Source organism: Grampus griseus (assembly GCF_964374135.1).
Source record: "Grampus griseus genome assembly, chromosome: 10".
Lineage (NCBI taxonomy): Eukaryota > Metazoa > Chordata > Mammalia > Artiodactyla > Delphinidae > Grampus > Grampus griseus.
The window spans coordinates 82129792-82154686 of NC_139004.1; the positions used below are offsets into that span (position 1 = coordinate 82129792).

The window sequence follows — 24895 nt, forward strand, 5'->3', positions numbered from 1 at the left end:
ATGTCTGAACTCGTTAACTGGCCTATGCATTAACAAGACTGCAGAAGCAATGCACAAAGCCCTCTTTTCCTACGCTTATTTAGAAATTAAGGTATCATGTGAAATGAATTAATAAGTGACTTTATCATATTTTCTTTGGAACTACTGCACAAACAGAAACACAGTAACGGAGGCTTTCCAAGGGATTGCCTCTGCTGAGAACATTATCAGACATCTTTGTGAACGTCTTTTAAATAATGTTGCAGTATTTTCAATCATATGTCTTATTTTTATGAAATAAGATTATATAAGAGTTTCTAAAAGTTTCTTGTTGTTGGAAGAGAACTGGGTTCTATGATTTAGAGTTAGTGAGGAAGACCTGGGCGTTTGACTATCTAAATTACAATCTCAATTCTACCACTTGCTATTTGTGTGACTTTGGACAAGTTAGTTAAGCTCTCTGGCCCTCAGGTTTCTCATCTATAAAATGAGACAACTGATAAGACCTTTCTTGTGGGTTTTGTGAAGATGAAACAAGATAATGCATTTACAGTGCTTAGAAAAATAACTGGCACTAGTGGGTATTCAAATGCTAGCAATTTATTACGAATTATTCCTCAACCAGACATTAGCTGGGAATTACCTGTATCAGTTTGATTCATCTGAGCAGTATATAGTATTGGTTGATTTATCTGAGTATTATGAGGTGGTTCAGAGATTGGACTTGAGTTAGAACTACTTAGGTTTCAGATTCCATGGGCAAGTAACAGAATGTCTTGAGGCTCCAGTGCTTTTTTTTTTTAAATGCTGAAAATAAGAGAATCTACCTTATAGGATTGTTCAGAAGATTAACTGAGAAAATCATTTAGAACAATGCCTCACACATGCCAATATTTTTTAAATGGTAGTAATGGTACAACAATGAGGGAGTTGGAATAAAGAGCTAAAGTTCATGGTCTTTGTCTTTACTAGTCTGAAAGTGTTTCCTCTGTAAACCTCTAACAAGAACGTATTAGGATCAAGCCATTTGTGCTGTTAGCTGCCTGGTCTCTGGCTCCTGTCAGGTAGCTCAGCCTGCACTTGGCTTTGGGCCCCCCCTCCCTAAAGGGGGTACATTTGGAGCTGAACCAGAGTCCATACACATGCAGTGGGTGCCACAGCTTACAGCTGCTGTCGGTATGTTGCCTAGAACACTCTCTCCTTGAGAGCGTTCCTCTGAATTGTCATCCCAGTGGTGGTTGGAATAGAGGTTTCCCCTCAAAAGTCTCTGCTTCCTGCATTAGATTCCACATTTCTGACAATTCTGCACTTCCATTTCTGCACCTCCTTTGTTCCACCTCAGACAGGTTCTGTCCTCTCTGATCTGTTGTCAATCCCTGGAGTGCTTCTTTCACTCCAGCCTGCAACAATCCAGGCCTATCCTCCTTTAAATGTCTAGCTAGAAACATTTCTTCCTTCACAGTTAACCTGAAATTGTCTCCTTCATCTAAACTTCTCACTGCATTAAAAAAAAAAAAAAATCTAAACTTCCTACCACAGCCTGTAAAGCTCTATCTCTTCTTGTCTTGTCTGCCTCTCTGATACCATCTCCTGCTTCTGTGCTTTAGTCAAACAAGCCTCTGTCTTTTCCTTTAGGACTTCAAGTTCATTATCACCTACTGCTTTAGTACTTACTGTTCAACCCTGCCTGGAAAGCTTTCTTCCAAAATATTTCCTGGTTGGCTTTTTTTTTTTTTTTTTTTTTGCCTCAAAGAGGTCTTTCCTGACCATCCAATAATAATAATTAAAAAAACCCCACAAAAACAAAAAAACTCATTCTCATTCCCATCAATCTTGCACAATGGTTCTCAACTGGGGAGGAATTTTCCCCCCAGGGGATATTTGGCAATGTTTGGAGATCTTGTTATTTGTCATAAATGAGAAGATGCTCTTGGTACCTAGTGGGTAGAAGCCAGGAATGCTACTACACATCGTACAATGCACAGTATCACCCCCGCAGTCAAGACTTATCAGACACAATGTCAGTAGGGCTGAAGTTGCAAAACTGCAGTCAACATATCGTCTTTTTATTTCCTTCAAGGAATTTGGCACTCTTTGAAACTAACTCATTCATTCATTCTTTGCTTGATTTGGGCTGTCTCCTGAACTAGGATGCAAGCTCCAGGAGAGCAGGAATCTTATCTATCTTGGTCCATGTTGCATCTCCAGTGTCTACTATGGTGCCTGACACTTGGTAGAAGCTTTAAAAGTTTTAATTGAATTACTAAACTAATCAGTGAATAACTTTCGGCAGAAAGTTTGACTATGCATAGTACTTAACCACATTGAGTCATGCATAGAGTGTGTGTGTGTGTGTGTGTGTGTGTGTGTGTGTGTGTGTGTTGGTTATTTGTGCATGTTCTTGGATTATATACTTGCTGGCAGGGATTTGACCCCACAGTGACTAGCATAATGAATAAACATATGACGGCTGAAATGAACTCATTAGTAGGAAATACCCAATGTGAGCATATTTGGCTATTCCTGTGTGTCTAAGCATCTGTGTAGCAATCTTCAGGATCATAGGCTGGTGGTTTTCTTAACTGTGCTCTGCTGAGAGTGCTTCAGTGGTTCTTCATACATTTAATTATGATTTGATTTTTAACTGTATTTTTAACTACATAAAAATTAATAAAACCCAACATACATGCTCATAATACCTGTGAACCAGTTTTGAACACACTGAAATTCCAGGTTCACCATCTTTTTTTGTGACGAATTTGAAATACCACCCCTACCCTCTGACACACACACCCTATTTCTATGCATAGGCAGTGTTTGAAAATCTTGAGAACATGCTAATGATTAGGGATTTTTAACTCTGCACGGTATCATTGGATTAAAGTTCAGAAGTGCACTCATCTGCTCATTTGAAACCAGGCAGGTGAGAACAAGGTCAATGAAATGTCAGTGATATCTCTGACAAAGTTCTGCTAAGGGCAGAGCAGCACACAGTGTGGTGACAAGAAAGTGTGTGGTATGTATTGGCACTGTCCTGTTCTGGATAGTTTCAGCAGTTACTTTAAGCATGATAGAATGTGGACTTTACTTTTCATGGAATCAGGGGACTACGTACCTCTTTGTTCAGAAGGGAACCAGCGTATCCATGTGATGCTTGTTGAAAACTGTGCCTCCATCATTCCCACACTTCTGCAGTCTAGGTACACAGGAGACCAGACGCATTCAAGCTAACAGGGACCTGTGGATTTTCCCCCTTCTTCCGGAAAGGAGGTCAGGGAATCAAGACCACGTAGACATTAGGAATTTCTGATCAAGCTTGCTAACTGTGTTGTTTAAATTTTCTATATCCCTAGTAAGTCTTTTCCTGCTTGTACAAAAGGTACACCATCCTTCCAGTCTGATGGTGAACTTGCCTATTTTTCATCTTGTAGTCGACATTGTTTTTTGCTTTTTTTGAAATTAATTTTGATTGGAGTATAGTTGCTTTACAATGTTGTGTTGGTTTCTGCTGTACAGCAAAGTGAATCAACTATACATATATCCCTTCTTTTTTGGATTTCCTTCCCATTTAGGTTTGTAGTCGACATTTTATACTTTATGTACTTTGAAGTTGTGTTTTTAGGTTTATACAAGTTTAGAATTGTGTATCTTCTTAGTGAATTAAATTCCTATTATGCTTAGTACTAAACTATTACTATTTGTATGAATTATCTTTCTCTTAAAGTCTATTTTGTCCAATATTATTATTTCTATACTCATTTTCTTTTAGTTAATATTTACCTGATATATCCTTTGTCTTTCAATTCCTCTAAGTCTTTAAATTTAGATCTATGTCCTGGAAATGGCAGATAGCTGCTGGATTTTTTAAAACCAGTATGACAATTTTGTATAACTAGACTAGAGATTTTAGCCTATTTACATTCATATGATTTCTAACATATTTACATTTATTGTTGTCATCTTATTTCTGTGCTGCAGGTCTTTTTTTTGGTTTTTTCTTTCTTCTCTTATTTTAGATTGATGATGGAGTTTTCTCTCATTCTGCTTTGTCACTTTATTAGTTTAGAAGGTCTGTGTTGTATGTCTATCATTTTAGTAATTACCCAAGCTATTGTAACATGTCTGCCTATCTTAATGACATCTGGAGTTAATATTTTTATCATACTACAGAATGATACAAGACCTGACAGCAATTTACTCAGATCATCTCCTCCCTACTTAAATATGACCATTATCCAGTGTTTCAGTTTTAATTCCTCCCAAAGTAGACAATATTATTATATTTTATAGTGTTAGTGATTTTTTAACTTGCCCACATATGTGCCAGTATCTTTTACATTTCTTCTTGCAACTTAGCCTTTCCATGTGACATAATTTTCCTTCTGCTTGATATACATTTTTAGAGTATTTTTTTAGTGAGTCAGAACCCTCAGTAAAACCTACTAAGTTGTAGCTGTATGACTCTTTCTCTTATGATAGTGTGGGTGAGCAAATTCTTGATATTGTTAGTGATCAAACTTTAAAACAAGTTTCACCGTATTTCAAGTTTCTGGGTGCTCTAAATTAAGAAGACCAGAAAGATCACAGGTGGAAATACTTAAGAAACACAAACAAATACAATTACTGCTGTTACCTTGAACTGCGTGATGTTGTCATATTTGCTGGTTATCATAGGTCAGTATCAGGAATTTCATATCATTTATCCTAATATTTATATCAATTCATATATAAAGGTACAAACACAGAAAGTGAGAACCCAAGCTTGATAATAATCTTAAACTAATTCTAAATTTTTTTTTTTTTTTTTTTGCGGTACGCGGGCCTCTCACTGTTGTGGCCTCTCCCGTTGCGGAACACAGGCTCTGGACGCGCAGGCTCAGCGGCCATGGCTCATGGGCCCAGCTGCTCTGCGGCATGTGGAATCTTCCCGGACCGGGGCACGAACCCGTGTCCCCTGCATCGGCAGGCGGACTCTCAACCACTGCGCCACCAGGGAAACCCCTAAATATTTTAACTGATCAAAATTGCCTTCTTATTGATGGACACTAATAAGAAAATATAAATTTGAACATAAAATTAATTTACATTAAAAAGATACCACTTTAGATTGTTTTACATATTGGGTTTCCGTAGAATATTTCATTTGAGAACCCGATTCCTCTAACTAAACCAAACCAAAGGAGGAAGCATGAATTTTGTCCTTAGATATATAATTCTTTACCTGTTTATTGTTCTTTGATATAGAACCTTAAGATATGCTGTTGTTTTCTCAAATGAGGAGTATGTAGTCTCTGCTTCACTTTGACTAATATACACAAAGCTTTTGAAAAAACTTCTGCAAACCTGTGAGTGAATTCAGACTTTTCACTCATATGTTATGCCTGACGTTTCTCTCACCAAAAGTGAAGGCTAATGACAATTAATATCTTTCACTGCATGCTTTTCCTAAAATTCTTTAACTGCTTTCCAGCACACAATCACGTACTCTTCTCAGAAGAGGATTTGATGTTTGTGACAAACCAGTCTAGAATAAATGAATTGCTAACAATCCAGCTAATGACAGTAATTAATTAAACTATTTATTAAAATTTCTTGTGTCCTGGTAAAAGATAATATCCCTCTGGTTTATCTGTTTCATTGGCACAGAATGTTAACATAGTCATTTATTATGATAATGTAGTCAAAATGACTTTTCCCTTGTCTATAATATACTTCCAATTCATATAGCTCATAGAAATAAACATCACCATTCCCATTATGTTCTTCATGCTTACCTCCTTTATCTCTTGACATATTTTTAGATCTAAACATCTAATTTTGGTGAATAAATAAAATAAGAACAACCGTTAAGCAAATTCAGTAATTATGTAACTGGCTGACAGTTCTACTTTTAACAATTTTATAATTTAATGATTTAAGTAAAGATCTATTTTTAGAATTATTTTCCTATGGAAGGATTATTTAATATAGATTTTAATTTAAAAAGAACAACGATTCTGACATCATCTTCCTCCTCACCAACCATTAATCATCACCATTATCTTAACGATAATCGTCGTTATCATTCTTTATATCATATTCTCTGCAAACTAACTTAAATTAGTTCATTTAATCCTCAGAACGATGCAGAGAAGTACATAGAATATGTAATATTCCCCAATTTAGAGGTGAGAAAAATGAGCTCTATGCATTTTAAGAGACTTAATCAAGCCGAGACTTGATTCTAGACCCTCTGTTTCTGCCTAGTGTTCTTTTTCCTCCCTCCTACGATCCCAGTACTTGCAAAGCTGAAACCTATCACCTGTAACTAGCAGTGATTTCTATACAAACTACAGATACCTTCTTAAAACAATTCTTGAATCTCAAAATTGAATACATGATTTTAGTAGATTAACCTATTGTAATACCTTAGACATCAGCCACAGCTTGGACAGACCTAAAACTGCATTGTCCCACTTGGTAGTCACCAGTTATCTGTAATTGTTGAGCACTTGAAATGTACATAGTCTGAATTTAGCTGTGCTGTATCAAAATCACACTGGATTTCAAAGAGTTATAGGGCTTCCCTGGTGGCGCAGTGGTTGAGAGTCCGCCTGCCGATGCGGGGGACGTGGGTTCGTGCCCCGGTCCGGGAGGATCCCACATGCCGCGGAGCGGCTGGGCCCGTGAGCCATGGCCGCTGGGCCTGCGCGTCCGGAGCCTGTGCTCCGCAACGGGAGAGGCCACAGCGGTGAGAGGCCCGCGTACCGCAAAAAAACAAAAAAACAAAACAAAACAAAGAGTTATATACGACAAAAAGAAAGTAATATATCTCATGAATAATTTTTAATATTACATGTTGACATGAAAATATATTTTGCATGTAAAGTGTTTGACATATTGTTAACTTAATTTCAGCTGTTTTTAAAAATGTTACTAAAAAGTGTAAAATAATACACATGGTTCACATGTATGCCTCACACTATACTTTTATTGGACAGTACTGCCGAAGAGCTGTCGTTCTCCTTGGGCATAGCTTCCTGATTTCACTCTTTATTTAACGCAATTTCCCTTTTAAAGTGTTTGAAACTTTTATGCCAGTACTTAAGCCTCATATTAACATACTCATCTGTTTATTTCCCATATTTGGCACTCTACACTTTTATTTAGACCCTGCTAGGCTATATAAAAATTTATTAGAGCCTTCCTAGATATTTGAAATAGTTTTCAAATTAGAAATTCAGGTATGTCGTCCAAGTCCAGTGTGTTCTTAAAAAAAAGTATAAAGGTAGAGAGAGTGTTAGATCACAAAGCAATTTTATCCTGCAAGGTTAGAACTTAATGATAAATGATAATGATAATGATAAAAATTTAATGATAAAGTAAAATTTTGCTGAATAAATACATTAAGAAAGTTCTGCCTGAGTTTCCTCATCAACTGTATATAATATATATAATACATATATACTTTCCACATATATATATACACACATATAAATATTAGGGTTTTATATCAATTATTTATAACCATATAATATATAAGTATATATTATAATAATGTGTGTAATATATATTAGGGTATTATTTTAGGGAGATTTTATATATATACATATATATATATCTTTATATATAAACACACACACGCATACAACTTTCCCACACACATACACACACATACAACTTTCCCAATGTGTGCGTGTGTATATTCATACATATATGTGTGTGTGTGTGTGTTTCAAGTATCAAATGAGTTAGTACACATACAACACAGAACAGTGCCAGCCATAAACAATAAATATTTGCTTTTATTTTATTATAAATTTTTATCGAAGAACCCTCACAGATCATTCATTATATTCTCAAATGATCTATGGCATGGTAGAACTTCATAGGTAATACGGGAGTGATTGTTAATAAAAGATAGTTGTGGAAACATATCTAAATAACATTGTTGTCTTTCCATGTCCTTTTACCTAAATATCCCTGCATTTTTGCAACTATGCTGTTTATGTTTATATTGTTCTTAGAATTCCACTACTAAAGGGAAAATAACTACTAGAGGTTATTATTTAGTCACACTCCCTTACTTAACAGATGAAGATGCCACCCAAAAAAGTTGAAAGTTATGTTTTGCACTCAGATAGTTATTTAAGAGAAGCAAGAGTAATAGTGGTGTTTTATTGAGCAATTGCCACAGGCTAGGGCTGTGTAAAAGCTTTGAAGACTGTATCTCATTTAAGCAACTAAAGAAGCAACTAAAATACTGTAACTTCTCCCTGACATATGTGAGAAAATGGGAGCTAGAAGAGATTGACTTAGTTGTCCAAGGTCACATGGCAGGTAGACTGAGAACCATTGTATAAACTCTACTTTGATTTCAAAGCTTGTGGGCTTGATCTTGTATTTTGTTGCTTTCCTTGTTGGTTTTGTTGTTGTTGTTTTTAAAGCAAAATAACAACATAAGGGATTATAAGCTCTCTACTTTTGGTTAGTCTTGGATCAAGGGGAATTGGAGGCATTTGTTGAATCTAAACTCTAATGGGCAGCAAATGGCCAACACGGAAAGGAGGCAGTCCCAGATTTATGGTTTTGGAGCCCTGGGCAAACACCTCAGAGAGGCCCTTGATCTGTTCATCTCAATGGGAATAAACATACAGGATGAGGAATTAACTGGGTTATGATGGACAAAATATACAGACACTTCCTTGAGGGACGTGTAAAGCGACTGAAGGAGCAAACCGAAAGAATGTCAAGTGGACTGTAAAAATGACTTTTTGCTTCTTCTCAATTTAGAGACACCAGAGTTTAACTTTTATCTCCAAACAAAAGCATTAAGTGATCAAACAGATTTCAGGATCTTTAATCTAACAGACCTAGTATAAATGGATTAAATCACTTTAAAATTAGGTAAAAGAAAATTGAATTAATTTAATTGCTTGCTAATGTAGGAAAAAAATCAACTTCTCTCTTTATTATTAAACTGGTTTAAAAATGTATCTTAAGTAATGTATCTAAACTAATATGAGGTCTACTGGGCTGAATGGTTTGAACAGCCAAGTTTGACCTGGAGACGACATGAATGCTTTGGATCCTTCTAGCTGGAAAAAAATCCTCCACAAATAAATAAATTGTTCATTCCTAATTTAAGGAGATGGAAGGAAGAATGGAAGATGAATACATTTTATTCAGGCCAAAAATATTGTTTCTAGTGTACTGGATCCAATGAGTACAAAATAAGATCGTTCTAGAAAATTCACATGGAAAGTGGCTACTGGTGGTAAGAATGGGTGTAATAGTTTGCTATTACTGCTATGACAGATGACCACAAACCTGGTGGCTTAACACAATAGAGACTTATTTGTTCTGTAGATCAGAAATCTCACTGGGGTAAAAATCGATGGGTCTGCAGGGCTGGGATGCTGCTAGAGACTTTAGAGGAGAATCTGTTACCTTGCCTTTGCCAGCTTCTAGGTCCTGCCTGCACTTCTTGGCTTGTGGCCCCATTCCTCCATCTTGAAGGCCAACAGAATAGCATGTTCCAATCTCTCCCTCTGACTTCCGCACATACTCTCTCTTTCTTGTCTCCCTTTTCCACTCATCAGGTCACTGATGCAACCAGACTTCATCACAGAGACACAATTCCCTTGTGCTGTCTTCCTTGCGATCAGCTCTACCCATCCCTCTCTTCCCATCTGTTCAGTCATCAAGTCTTAGTAGCCACAGATCCTGCTTTAAATTACTGTTGTTTTCATTTAGATAACTTATCATTTTATGCTCCTCCATTATCATCCTAGAGGTTTTATCCACCAGATTTATCTGAGATCAGATTCATTTGGTCATCTGACCTCTTGGGACTTTTGACTAATGCATAAACTTGCATCAATACTATTGGATTCTTTTTCTGCATGATTACTGTGTGTCACCACTGGCACTGTTCATTCCATCCTCTCCATATAATTCCTACTATTCAAAGAATTTCCCGGCTTAATCCTAGTTCTCTGTTTCCATTGTACCATCTGTAAACTTGCTCACAATGTCTCTGTGTGTACGGACACACACAATATGTGTATACAGCCATGTGTATACAGATGCTCACAATACCCAGGTGTGTGGATAGATGTGCATAATATCTGAATGTGTATACAGACACACACCTATAATTATATGTAATTTATGGACATAAATATTTGGCAAGAACACCCTCACTTAAGAGAAGAATAACATCCAGTGCTTGTGCTAGATATTTGGAAATTCTGGAAGATGAATTAATTATATGGAACCAGTTATGATGAAATTATGGAGATAGTTTTCTCAGAAGACACTGGTTGACAGAGGAACATTCTCTCTGTGTAAAAACCAAACCTTGGTTTCTGGGACCCAGACAAGTCTCACTGACAAGAGGTAAATTTCATCACAAGATCCTAGGAATATTTAATCACTAGGGAGTCAGCTTATGGAAGACCCACAGTCTAGTATTAAAATGGATCACTACTGGTGAATTAATGTTAGACACTAGACGTTATTTTACCATATTCCTTAATATAAACCACGGTGAGAAATAAGTAAGCCTGTAAGTGCGGTATTCAGATTCAGTAAATGGTAATTTTTTCTGTTGGAGTTTCCTAAATAATTTAATAAATTTCCCACCAGAATCCCGTGAAATTCCAAATAAATCAGTAGATTTTCAGTTAAGCTGTTTACTGCTTGTAATGAAACCTTAATGTCTAACAGTGTCTACTGTTTACATTTGCCTGGGGTCTCTAAAACATGAGATGAAAGGATTTTTCTGGTCCTTGGTGTATGGCTGTCATAGAATTAAAGTGTTTCATAATTTCATATTTGATAGAATAACTTCCATTCTTCAGTCTCCTGTGGGAAAGAAGAAATAGGTGGGGCTGCATTGAATGGTATGCTGTCTTGTCTAGATTGAATTTGTTATGAATTGCATGGTTCTCAATTGTACTCTCATGCATCTTTAAAACAAACCACAAATTCTCTGGGACATATTTTCTTCTTTGCTGAACACTGAGAGTGTATAAACGATGATTTAAGGGTCATGAAACTGAAGTTGGTATAAGGCTACAAACAGCATGTTAATTTTCTTTAGAAACATAAAAGGGAGCTTGTTTTGAATATCATTAAAAGTTTAATAAGAGTTCCTTTCAAGGCACTGCACAAAAGCAGCTCCACAGAAAAATAAATATGTACCCATTAGCCTTTGCTAAAATATACCCAGATTTCCAATTATACAATGCTTGTAAAGCCAATGATTTCCTCCTTTTAGAATCACTTAAAACAAGTGGTAAGAATTATATTGTTATTTAAATAGGGAACATTCATGTATAAAGAACCGATTTCTGTCTAAACTTAAGAGATTGCAGAACTTAAACATGATTCTATTTGAACACTTTGGACAGTTCAGAAGGAGGAATCAAAACAGCACAGAGGAGCGAGTTAGCCTGCTGGGCTCTGGGGAACAACTGGTCTCTTAACTTTTCTGTGAGCTCAGATAACTGAGTTTGTTCAGCAAATCTCCGCTGAAGTCCTGTTATGGCTACACTTTGTTCTAGGCACTGGGGTATAAGGCTGGACATGTTAGCCGATGTCCTGCCTGAAACCGACTGCATTTACTTTTTATTGGGGTGACAGACAAAACTCATAAACAAATTGATATGTAGTGTAATGTCAGGTGGTTAGCTGTAAGCACTACGAGGGAAAATAAAGCAAGGTCAGGGGCAAAATGATAGGAGTGTGACCTGATTGCCCAGGTTTAACTTTCCTCACAAGGAACTTTACCTTATGATTTTTATTTGCAGGAGAATTTAAAGCAGCTTATAGAAATACGCAAGGCACAGAATAATTATATAAATATTCGAGGGAGTTAGGCATAAGGTTAGGAAAACAATTACATTCTGGGGTTAAGTTAGATCACAGAAATAGAGATCTTACGGCCTGGTATAGGTGCTGCATGTGAGCCAGGAGCTTGGCACAGAGGAATATTCAAGCAATCCTTAAGACTGTCTATCTTCAGAACATGAGTACTGCCAAGGGGTTCAGGAGAAGAACAGTTTGCTGAAATAGAGACCCAGAAAGTTTTTCTGTTGTGGATCAGATAATATGTAGTAGAATAGATGACTCCTTGATACCCCTTGATGAAGGCCAGTGGTTCGTCACTTAAGACCTGTTCAACAATAGTAATTAAAGGTCAAATTATCTCAGCATTGGTTGTTCATTTTCTCCTGGCCTTGTTTTTTGTTTGTTTTTTGTGTGTTTGTGTGTGTGTGTGTATGTGTGTGTGTGTGTGTGTGTGTGTGTGTGTGTGCTGGGCAGAAATGTCTCAGACCCCTCTGAGAATTTAATGAAAGTTATGGATCCTTTCCCCAGATTGTGTCTACCCATAACTGGACACATGGTATCAGAGTGTCAAGGAGGTTCTGAAGCACAAGCAAAAATCCCAAGATGTCCATTTCCCCCTTCTTATAATATCATGAGAGAGAAACATACTCACTGTTGTAGGCTCTGATTTTAAAAAAAATTCACATGCAAATATTCTTTGGCCAGTTATTAATAGAATCATATGCTTTGAAAATTAAGACCTTCTGAGAAACATTAAGGAACCAAGAAAGATACTGGCAGGTCTGACCGTATGTTAACAGGTTGGACAAGACAACTTTCATATTGCATCCAAGTCCATCGTCATTTATCTCTACCTTGTTTGGGTGTCTCCTTTTACTTTCTCTTTTATTCACTTTTATATTTTTAAGCAACATGGGCAGAATTTCCGTGGCAGTGTGTATATCTGCTTGTCAGTGTCATTTCATATCCCAGGAAACTGAATTAACTAGGTAACTAATAGGATAGAGTTGAATACAGTTTAACCAAATCCCTCTAGTTGAGCCAGAATTGAAACTCAAATCACAAAAAGATCTATCATGAACAGCAAAGAAAATAATACCAATCTAGGCGGATAAATGTCTTAATTGTCAAGCATCACATTTTAACAGTTTGGTTTGGCAACATTAAGAGGATTTCAAATTACAGTATCACCTACTGGGACTCATTCAGTCATGCCCACATTTACCCACCTGACCTGCTAAAAAAAATTAAATGAATCAGAATAAAAATGCTCATTGGAACATGATATAACTTTACCCATTATTTTTCAGCGGTGCCTTTTCCATTCTTTCTTGGTTTTCCATTTTATTCCCTGTGGTATTCAAAACCTGTATTGGAAGCCAAGAAAGCAGAGGCTGGGGGAGTTATTAGTTACCACAAAAGAGAAGTAAGGTCTCTGCATGGGGCCCGCAAGTCTTTGTCACTCAAGTGGTGCTATTGAGTTAAGGAATTGTAAAAGCCTGCTTCTGTTTTAAAGACCCACAATGGTAATACCCAGCAGGAGAGAAAAATACTTTTTTAAAAAAGCATAATTCCTTTCAGTGTGAATTTCTTCAGGTACACTCGCAAAAGCACTTGTTTTATATGAGTGGATCTTCTGATATACAGTAGGTGTGTTTCTTGACAATTCAATACCCCTGAGACATTTCTAACTTGAGTCCTGTTTTCCCAGAGAATTTGACTAGATGTTGAGAAAACTTTTTATTTGTGACTTGCTAGTGTGCTGGTATATTAATATTGGTATATTAAAATACTATGACAATCTCCCTGATCATTAGTTTGCTTATCGTTAAAAAATGGAATAAAAATTGTGCCTGTGGCATAAAGTTATGGTCAGGATTAAATGAATTGATACATGTAAGACACATGGATCACACATAGGCACATAGGCAGCACGCAGTGGAACTGGCAGTTATGATATGAGGATAACAGCTTTTCTCTTTTGATTGGCAAATTCATAGATTTCTCTTTATACCCCAGTTCATTTCTAGCTGCTGTGAAGGATGGTATCCTATGTTTTTGGTGGGTCCCAATTTTGTTTACATAATTTAGCATCTATATATATTTGTAGTCTACCTGTAATTACAGCTGCAAATTTGATCCTATGATGCTGATGGCATCCTACCTCAAATGCCCCCAGGATCTCTCTGTTCTTCTGCCTAAAGACTTTTCCTACAGCCATGAACGGTTATTATATACAAGGTAATACCCACAGTAAATCTCAACTATGGGAGGCTAAGAGTCCATGTATAAATGTCTCAGACACTTTGGTTTTTGGTGGGAGCATTCTGAGACACATTCTACCTTGTTCTCAGATGGTCCCCCAGTAGGAATGAACCTAGCTGCTTACAACCATCACCAGTTCAATAATATAGCTTAATTGGCTTTTTCTCCTTTCATGCTTCCTGCTTCTGGGATCATCTCTCAAATAAATTCCCAAGGCTTTGTCTCAGGCTCTTTTTTGGAGGAATCCAACTTTAGATGCAGAACATAGCCTATATTTTCACTTGGACCATCACAACTGTATTCTCCAAAATTAGTGAAAATGCTTGCAGATAATTTTTTGTGTGATGTAATAGCAAGGAGACAAACTGAAAGAAAGCTAATTTTATTTATATAGAAAATCCATAAATCTATGTACCTTTTCTTAAAATTTTTATAGCCCTCCATGTATTAAATGAATTATCAGTAGATAAATACTTAGATATACTAAAGATGCTAACTTCGTTATTCTATTAATCTTTCCATAAAAGAAACAATCCTATTTATAGTGGTAATTATGTCCTCACTTTTTTATTTTCTAGGTGTGAGTTTGGGGGCAGTGCTTGGGATTTATGACCAATGAGTAATTTCACTACAAAGCTGGAAATGAATGGAGTCTATGGGGAGATGTACATTGGAGGGAAGAAAAAGAAAATAAATTTTCATCCTGTGGCCATGCTGATTGACCAGTCAGCCCAACCATGACTTCTGCTTTTCACCCGTTGGCCAATGGAACTGACCAAGAAACAGAATATCTTGACTTAAGCCTGTACAGCTCAAATCTCAGTTGGTTAAGCCACCTCTGCAAAACCAGTTTGTGTTGCCCTGTAGGCATTTTTACGGTATCCTGTGTCTATCTTTCTGACTGTCAGTCTATCTCTGGTTATTATAAATGCTTTATTTAACCTTTTCCTTGTAGTGGCATGCGTGAGATTAGTAGTTATTTTTTTAGAGAGAAAATTAATTAAGATAAGGGCTCAGGCTACCTGATCCTTCCCTTATGGAAACTTAGCATGCAACAATAACCCCTGAAGGGATAAATCTTATCCAATATGGCTTTCATCATGCAAACTAGTAGCTTTTAGATTGGATTGAGCTGTAAGACATGTTGGTTTGGTCTGCACGGTGATGATGATGTTTTTAATTTGAATTACTTGTCAATTTAAAGATCAAGGTGGTGCCAACAAAAATGAATATTTTGAGCTCCTGAAATACGGGAAGCTTTAATAAGCCCAGGTCTCCGTTTCTACAATGCACACATAAGCTAGAGCAGAGTATCAGTGTCCTTCAGTCAGAGATCCCTGTGGTCCTCTCATAGGTCACCATGGTCTCCTCATAGGTGGCCAGTTCTTGCTCCTTGACTCTATTTTCTTGCTTCTCATCTGATTCACTCACTTATACTACCAGTCTAGCCCCCAGAAGGTTTGAATTTAGATCTCAGTTTCAAAATCAGAAAGGACAAAAAATAAAGTAACTTCCCTTTTTTAAAGCCAAAATAAATTTAGGATACAATGGTACAATTTAAATCAGCTAATTCTAGAGCTTGCTGGGGCCTTTGAAATTTCATTCAAACTCCCTTAATTTACTGATATGGAAACTAGGAACAGAGAAGTTAATTTCTGCATTAGGGTCACACAGCTAATTGATATAGTGTATCAGCACTAAAGTGGTCTAAATAACACTTTGAAGATGCTTCACTTTTTCCCTTGGTGTAGAAAGGTCATAGGCTATGTCTTTCTCCAGGATTTTGGGTATTTCAAAATTTACCTTTTTTTTTTAAGTCAAGTTATTTATAAAATACAAATTACAAAATTCAGAACTTTCAAACAGCCAAGAAATAAAGCCATTATGTTTTGAAGCTGTCTGTGTAGCTGTTGTGAGTGTGTCAGTAAGATGATAGATCCACAGGAAGGTGAGAGTACACAGAAAGTGGAAAGAGAAAGTGTTAATAGAAATCAAATGCTTTAAAGAGGTTGGATGTATGATTCTCTTCTAAATATTACTTTTTTTGGTCATCATTAACCCTAATATTTTGTTTCATTCTTCACATTGGAAATTTCTTCCACTGTAAGTTTTCAGCTTTATATAAAAAGATAATAGGTATTCTAATCCTATTTTAGAACCTTCGTAAAGGTCACTCTGGGAGTGATCTGAGAGCTTTAACAGACGTGAACACCGAAGTCCTCATTAACTACTCAAACAAAAATTCTTAAAATTCAAAGAATTCTGGGGCTTCCCTGGTGGCGCAGTGGTTGAGGGTCCGCCTGCCGATGCAGGGGACACGGGTTCATGCCCCGGTCCGGGAGGATCCCACATGCCGCGGAGCGGCTAGGCCTGTGAGCCATGGCCGCTGAGCCTACGCGTCCGGAGCCTGTGCTCCGCAACGGGAGAGGCCACAACGGTGAGAGGCCCATGTACCGCAAAAAAAAAAAATCCAAAGAATTCTGAGTTGGTGTTAGGATGGAGTAAAGGGACCCTTTACTCTTTCAAAAGCAAAAAAAAAAAAAAAACCTCCAGCCTAAGAATTTCCAGATGTGACATGAGTGGAGAGGAAGCTGGTGACATGCAGATGTCATATAGCTCCTATTAAATAAGTGCTGTTCTCCAAGAGTGCCAGGCTTTCAAGGCCAGGGTAACTCAAATCTCTTATTTATATATTAGTTTTCTCCGAACTAATGCAAATGCTCCTCCCCCATCCAAAAAACACCCTGGGTCGCACATAACACATACTGGTTCATAACTCCTTTTAAACAGGTGCTTCACATTATGTACTTTTTATTCCAATTATCTTACAACTGGCCTCTCTGCTTCCACCGGTCCCCCCGCTTAGAGTCTATTCCCCACCCAACAGGCACAACATCCTGCTAAAACAGAAGTCCTCCCATGTCACTCCTCTGTTCTAACCCTCGATTAGCTTTTAGCTCACACAGAACAAGGATCTAAGTCGTTATGATGTCCTACAATAAGGGTTCTCAAAAAGTGGCCCCTGGACCAACAACATCAGCGTCAGGAAGTTGTTAGACATGAGCATTCTCAGACCCTACCCCAGATCTACTGCAACTCTAGGGATCCAGGGGTGGGCCCAGCAATCTGTGTTTTAACAAGTCAGCCAGGGAATTATGACGCTCAGCTAACGTTTGAGCCCTAGACTCCGTGGTCTTTAGATCTTATTACATTTGGACTTGAATACTCTCCCTCTCCTAAGCTGACCCCAACCACCCTGGCCTCCTTGCAGCCACACAAACATGCTAGGTCCACTCCTACTTCAGAGGCTTTGTACTTGCCGTTCCCTCTCCCCCAGATAGCCATGTGGGTGGCTCCCGCACCAACTTCAGGTCTTTTATCAGATGCCATCCTCACAGTTGAGACCTCCCTGCCCACTATATTAGTCTCCTAGACCTCCCGTTACAAAGTACTAAACTAGATGACTTAAAACAACAGATATTTGTTTTCTCTCCCAGGGTTCTGGAGGCTGTAAGGCCAAGTTAAGGTGTCAGCAGGGCCACCTGCCCTCTGAGACTCTGGGTAGAATCCCCCTTTGCCTTTTCCTAGCTTCTGGTGATAGTCCGAAGTCCTCGTGTTCCTTGGCCTATGATGGCATCACTCCAGTCTCTGCCTCTGTAGTCACATGGTGCTCTCCCTGTGTGTCTTTACACTATTTTCTAATCAAAGGACAATAGTCATATTGGACTAAGAGCCCACCCAACTCCACTATGACTTCTTTTCAACTAATTACGTCTGCATATATTCTGTTTATAAATAAGGTCACATTCTGAGGTACTGGTGGTTAGGGCTTGAATGTAGCTCTTCGGAGGAGGAATGCAATTACAGGCTTAACGCCCACCCTATGTAACGTGGCATTCCGCTGTCAGCAGTTCCTATCCCACTTCTATTCTTTGTTTTTCTTTTTTCTGTTTATCACCTCCTAAAACATCCTATGTTTTACTCTTAGTTTACTGACTGGCTCCCTTCTCTGGAATTTAAGTTCCATAATGGCAAAGATGCTCGTCCTTTTTGTTTTTCATCCTCACAATACCCTCAGCTCTTACAACTACCTGGCACACAGTAGGAGCTCAATAAACCTATTCTGAATGAATGAAAATGATAGACCATTAGCAAGACCATTTCATTGTTAAGAAATCTGATTACCATAAAAACAATCTCTCTGTTTTTTTCACTCCCTGGAGGCTAGTGTATGCAGAGGGTAGTATGAAAGTACCCCCCTGAGAAACTTTAAGTGCATTCTAAAACTAATGGTAAGCTTATAGGTGGACTGGGCTTTCTCAGGGAGAGAGACCCAAGGGAAGCGCTGGAGCTGGGGATCTTATTGGGTTAATAATGCAGGGACCAGGAACCCGGGAATGGGCTGATATCAGCAGTACAGTTGGTGAAAGCAGGACACGGAGTGAAAGGCTCCTACACTGGGGTCTCTTGTGCCTGGATCTTGAAGTTTCTGCTCATTCACTTACTCATTCATTCATTCATTCATTGAACAAACTCCTGGATATCTAAGTGCCACATTCTGGGCTCCAAACTTGGGATATAAGACTAGGTCTCTGAACTTATGGAACTTGCACTATATGAGGGGATTAAATATAAGTGAGTGCATGGGTGCACCACAGCCAGCTTTTTCATGGGACAAACCTGCTCGAAGTGTCTTTGTATTCACCCCAAAGAAAATCAATTTCCTTTCTTCCAGTCCAGGCACAAAATAATACAGGCATTTACTGGCCAGGTGGGAATTCGCCAAAACAGAAGCCTGGATTGGACTGTCAAAGGTAAGGCTGCTGTTGATCAGGCCTTGTTTCTAGACTCAGTGCTTCAGCACGCCCCTGGGTAGTGGAATTAAAGAAGGAGCTGATTAGTGCGGTGGGTTAGCATGTGGGCTATAAGCTTACACCCCAGTGTGCATTTCTGCTCAGCCAGGTATGAGCCATATAACTTTGGGAAAGGGCACCTAACCTATCTGAGGCTCCATTTTCTTATCTGTAAAATGGCATTAATCTTTCCATGTCGTGAGATGGACACAGCTAAAGAATATAAGCAGGTAGCTCAGTGGCTGGTCCAAGTCAGCACTCACTAATCTTATTCAAGGAAAACACAAATCCAGATGTGGCAGATTTAAGATTTTGTTGGATCTTTACTTCTCTTCAGTGACATCATGGGATAAAAGAGATGGAGCCGTGAAAACAAGATGAGCCAGAGATCTGCAGATGTGAAACACCTGCCCAAATCAAGAGGTGGGCAATTGTGGCGGAAATGGCCCAGAAAATTACAACCTTCTCTTGTACTTGTGTTTTAGGAGAGTATCTAAATTTGACCAGGTATGAATTTAGGGTGACAAATTTAAGGCAAGTTTCATAAAACACTACAGGGAAGTGACCCATAGTATGAAAACACAAGGTTTCATCCAGGTGTTGCTAAAATTAGGCAGACTGACTTTAGCCTCTCTCTTTAGAGGCTGTCTTACAAAAGACAGCAGTGAATTAAAACTGAACAGTAAACTGCACTTTCACCATCTGTCTTGAGAGAAGTATGACCTGGGCCTGGCTGTCATTCAGGCTCTTTGGGAAGGAAAACCATTTATAAGTTTTTCCAGCCTCTGGTTGGGCACCCTGTACAGAGTTGGAACCAAACTATTACAAATGCCTCCTAAGGTTATTTCCTGGGCTTGCATTTCAATAGAAATACTTTGACAGTGAGGTTGAAGTCACTGATAATACAAATAACTTTATTAGACTGCTCTGATTAAAACACTGAAGGTAAGAAGCTCTCTTCCATGCTCTCCTGTCCTGTTTCTCCTTCAGATTTTCCCCAACTGATCATTGAAATATGGCTAGGCTGTTGGGCTGATGTAAATGGTCATTAATTAACAACCATGGTCTTTGCGAACCCGATGCTTTTGAAAAACTACATCTGTAGCGAAAAGCAGGGTTGAAGCTGTGAGAATAATAGCATGTTTTTAAAAATTCTGCACCTGGACAAACAAAATGTCCTTTTTTAGAGCAAGGATGTCATCGGACAGAGGCAGGGAAAAAAAAAAAACCCAAGAAGCCGGCGAATCTCCAGCATGCTGTCAAGATATTAGTTTGCTGGCGCACTTCTGACTGTACATAAAGATCTTTTCTTCCAGCTAAGGCATTTGATATACATTTTTCTATTCTGGAAACACGAGCTTTGGCCTTTTTAGGTCAGATATATAGGTCTACATTATGAATGGCACCCAGTGCCTGCTTTTATAAACTGATTGCTGTTCTGTCCTTGCTTGCTCTAGAGCAAGGAGATGTTCAATCCAGACAGGCATCTTTCCGCTAAATGACCTTTGCTCAGCCTTCTTCTCGTTGTAACTTCACAACATGTCGGCAGCGTTGGATTAAACTAGGTTTAGCATCTATTCAGTAATTCCTTGAGCAGTAGGTTTCCTTCTTTAAAGCAATACAGGAGAACTCTGCTTTGTTGCCAGTGCTAGGGGGATGGTTTTATGAGGAGACATAGTTTGACTTAGAATATTCCCACTTCCTTTAACAATGTGCTGTATTTTAATAGAGTTCCCATATATTATGCAAACGAAATGTTTTACAGACTTGTCACAGATGGCAGTTGGAAGTGACTATTGGACGATCACTCCATACCATCTTCTTAAAAACGACGGGCTTGATTTGTCTCCCCGTGATCCCTAATTTGAGGCGCATAAGCCACAGACGTAAGAAAAACTTCTAAAGAGTTATGCAGGGGTGGGAAAATACAAAGTTCTTTGAAGAGAGACTAGGAGAAAATATCTTCCTGTGTGTTTCCTGAAAGAAGAATTTTATGCCTCCACTAATATGTATTAATTTTTTCTTTTTACTATACATTATGCATTGTGCTGGGAGGAAGGTGAGTGGAGAGAAAGACCAACGTATCTGAGAGCTTTGGGGGCTGTTTCCTACAGAGTTAAGCACTGCTCGTTAGCAAAATTGTAGGTCAGATTTTCCCATCCTACTCATCTCTTTGAGGTCCTTCCAGACCAATTTTGGAGCATCCCCCAAACTGGAATCCATTTTCTGCTTCGGGTGCCATTCACCTCTCCCTCTGCCAGCCCCTCATGGTCATCTGACCTCTATTTCATGAAAGCAGAGCCTTTCCCCCATTTTCATTTATGACTCCTGTTTCTAAATCAGGTCACCATGAACATTTTCATGGAGCTTAGCTTATTGATTGAATGAGCCACCCTTTGTTTTAGTGAATGCAATTTGGCGGAAAGAAATCCAGCCAAGCTAGTTTGGTAGAAATGGGGATTGTTCATAGGACACAGAAAGTTCATAGAAATAGGGGACGGGAAATACTGTAAAGCCAGGGTCTTGTGGGAAATGAAACTGGGGAGTGAATCTGGATCTAAACAGCTCTGGGAGCCTGAACAGTCACAGAGGCCACAGACTTCGTTCGATTGCTTTGTTATCATTATGCTTTGGCAGTCTTTCATGTGTCCTTAATTTTTTGCCCTGCTACCAATCCATCCAATGTTTCACAGTCCCAAATCCAACTTCCTTGGAAGTGGATTGGTTGGCCTGAACTCACCTTTTCCCTTTATTTCCCTGGTCAGTGGTCAGCCTATGGTTGATTCTTCCTTGAATTGGGCGTTCACTTCTGGTCCAATCAGATGAAATTGAATTGGGCTGTGTTGGGGGGAGAGTATGGGAGAAGAGTCCCGCACACTTGGAGTATCAGAGGCTATGGCCAGAGACCAGTAATTTGAGAGAGGGGTGTGGGTGTATCGTCTAAGATAAGGTAGTCGCATTTGTCCCCAGGGACCTTTATAGAAAGGTTGAGTTTTGGGAAGATGCTAAGGATAGATATGGTGGTTTTCACTTATGTTGAAATTATATTGCATGAGCATTTCATATTTTGCCCAGAGTTTATTCCAGGCAGCAGTTAGAAAATAGGAGACTTACCTGTGTCCTCTGTGTGTGTGTGTGTGCTCATGTGCACGCATGTGCTCTACGCACACACATGCAGTAGGGATAGGAGAGGATTAGTGTAAACTTTTCGTGCCAGAAGACACCTTAGAGATCCTTGGGCTCAACCCACACATTTCACAGATGAAGAAATCCAGACTCATAAAGTTTATGTGATTAGCTTACGGGCATACAGCTATTAAGTGGCAGAAAAGAGACTCACTTATCTTGATTCCTCATCCAATGAGCTTTATAACCCAGCTCTATTATATTTTTGTCTCCAGAAAAAAGTCTTTGTTCATTGAAACAGGACCAAACGTATACTATGCTTTGTCATCACATGGTTTGCTCATTACCTTTCAAGTCCTAGCTCAAAGCTCCCCACTCCAAAGGGCCACCTGGACACTGCCTCAGGTGGGTGCCACTCCTTGTCCCTTGGTTTTCTATTAATTATTTTCATAGCTTTATATCACTTAGTCCAATCTTTAATCACCTTATTTATTTTTCTCATTTTCCTCCTTTGCTAAAATAGGAGATTCCAGGGAAGTAAAGGTTGTTTCTCTTCACGTCTGTATCCTCAGCTCTGTGATCATGCTCAGCACATGGTAAGCACATACCCATAATTAATCAGACCTTTGTGAATTTAATAAATATAAATATTAAAATATCAATAATAAACCTCTGGGGGGAGCACATAGACTCTTTTCTGGTCATACATACTTCTTAATTATTGAGGTCACGCAAAGTTTTATGTTCCTGTGGTATTAAATTTCTCTAAAGGTCTCTACATATTTTTGTATACTGTGTCACAATTTTAGGCTAAAACCAAACCTGGAACTCACAGCAAAGGGAACAAGCAACAGCTGATTCAGATGTGGCTTTACCTCTGTGGGTGTATTCTATATAAACTGAGTGCGTTCATGACAGAGAGTAACTTGGCTTAGAGATGCTGCACCCCAAATATCCTTTTTGTTTGTGAATGTTCCTGTGACTCTCTGATGATGAGAACTGTTCATTCTTATTTCTGGCTCTTGGCAGCCTACAGGTGCTTCCTGTTAGTGCTCCTGGCAGGTTCCTGGTGGGGCCTGTTGTTTATTGCCCTATCTATCAAGTCGTATTTATTTTTAAAATAAACTTTAAGTGTACTGTAAACTCCCTTCACAAACAGATTTTTCCTCCTCTTTCACACTTGACAAACGTCTAAAAGAAATAGTAACTCTGTCTCATATATATTTGAACCTGAACCTTTTAGGAAAGAATTATACTTAAAGTACCCAAGAACAGGGATGGTCTCAGCCTAAAATCTCCCTTGCAACTATTAATTCTCTTTCCCTCAACCTCTCCTTCTCTCTTTCTCTTTCACTCCCTTCTTTTTTATTGTATTATCTCATTCTTGTTTCCATACTGCCCTCTCCTCTCGGTAATCATCCCACCCCAGGTCAAATTCTCTGGTTGAACTGCCATCTATATCTTTCTTAAATACTGCTTACATAATGTAAATGTCTTTATAAAAAAGTTTAAAGGATTTGCTTTTTGCAAGCTCATCAAGTCGAAACATTTTACATCTCTTTCTTGGTCCTCAATCCTGTAAACCTACTATTCCTTTCATCAGTAAACTCTACTATTTTCCAACACAAAGGTGATGAGAAAGGACATTGACTGGTATAACATAAAAGAGCTTGGAATTTAGCATCATACTGACTCGGGTTCAATTCAAACACTACTATTTATTAACTCTGTCTTTGACGAAGTCTCCTAACTTCTCTTACATGTCTTCATTGGAAAGGTTTTTACCCAGTATTTATTTGGGTAAACGTTCCTGATATTCTCTAAATATTTCCAGCTCTTCTTCTGAGCACATGATAGTACTTTTCAATTTAGGCATGGTTATATGACCTGTTTTTGCTAATGCAATCTGAGTGGAAGTTCTGTGCTTCAGTTGTGCATAGAAGTTTTTTAGAGGCAGTGTGTGATTTGCTATGGTCCCTTCCCTCAGTGAAGCAAATATGGACGCATGTGTTGAGAAGGAACCTCCATTATCCTGAGGTCTTGGCTGTTAACAGTAAGCAGAGCCTTCTACTGATCCACCATGGATACGTAGCAAGAGATATTGGGGTCATTTGTTATTGCAGCAAGTCTTGTCCTATCCTGACACATTTACTTTGCAAGATTGTTTGGAGGATGAGTGAAAGTATCTAATATCTAATATGTAAAGCATCAACATAAGATGCAATCAGTAAATGGTAGATGCCTTCATCAGTAGTCTAATTATCATCTTTGTTACCATTCTTTCTTTGTTAGATGCTGTGTGTTCTTTTTATTCCATATTTTGTTTTTTCCCATTATCTTATGTGCTATAAATATGTATTTACATTTCTGGCCCTTCAATAAATTACAAGATCTTTGAAAAGGGCAAGATACTTCATATGTCCTCATTCAGACATTCTCAGTTAGGTTTGGTATCTATTCCAACTAAATGCTACCATGGTAGCATAGAAGCATTTATAGACAGCACATTAACAAATGGGTGTATTTGTGTTCCAGTAAACTTAATTTACAAAAACAGGAGGCAGATCATAGTTTGCTGACCCTTGATTTACACTCTCGTATCCCCTCTTTCTCCTTTTCTGTCTTTCAATTTTATTATTTGTCTCTGGGTGTGACTGTGCTTTCTGCTGCCACAGGCAGAATTTTTCTAATGGCAGATAAAAACAGTCACCAGTAGCCCCAAGTCTATGTTATAAAGGGAGCAAATCCCTTTCTCCCAGTGTTCTTCTTGGATAATATACCACACTTGGACCAATTTCTGCTGGCAGGACATGGGAATTCCTGATTGGTCAGGCCTG

At 38.4% G+C, this 24895-nt stretch overlaps 1 protein-coding gene across 1 annotated transcript in view; it reads left to right on the plus strand.

Moving 5' to 3' along the window:
• Positions 1 to 22439: 22439 nt before the first annotated feature.
• TAFA1 (TAFA chemokine like family member 1) overlaps positions 22440 to 24895 on the plus strand; it is a gene marked incomplete at its 3' end in the record, with an annotated part of 486155 nt that continues 483699 nt past the window's right edge. The window contains exons 1-2 of the mRNA XM_082663867.1: positions 22440 to 22463; positions 22582 to 22654. Coding sequence (XP_082519993.1) covers positions 22652 to 22654 — 3 coding nt within the window. The 5' untranslated portion in view covers positions 22440 to 22463; positions 22582 to 22651. The remainder of the gene's footprint in view (positions 22464 to 22581; positions 22655 to 24895) is intronic.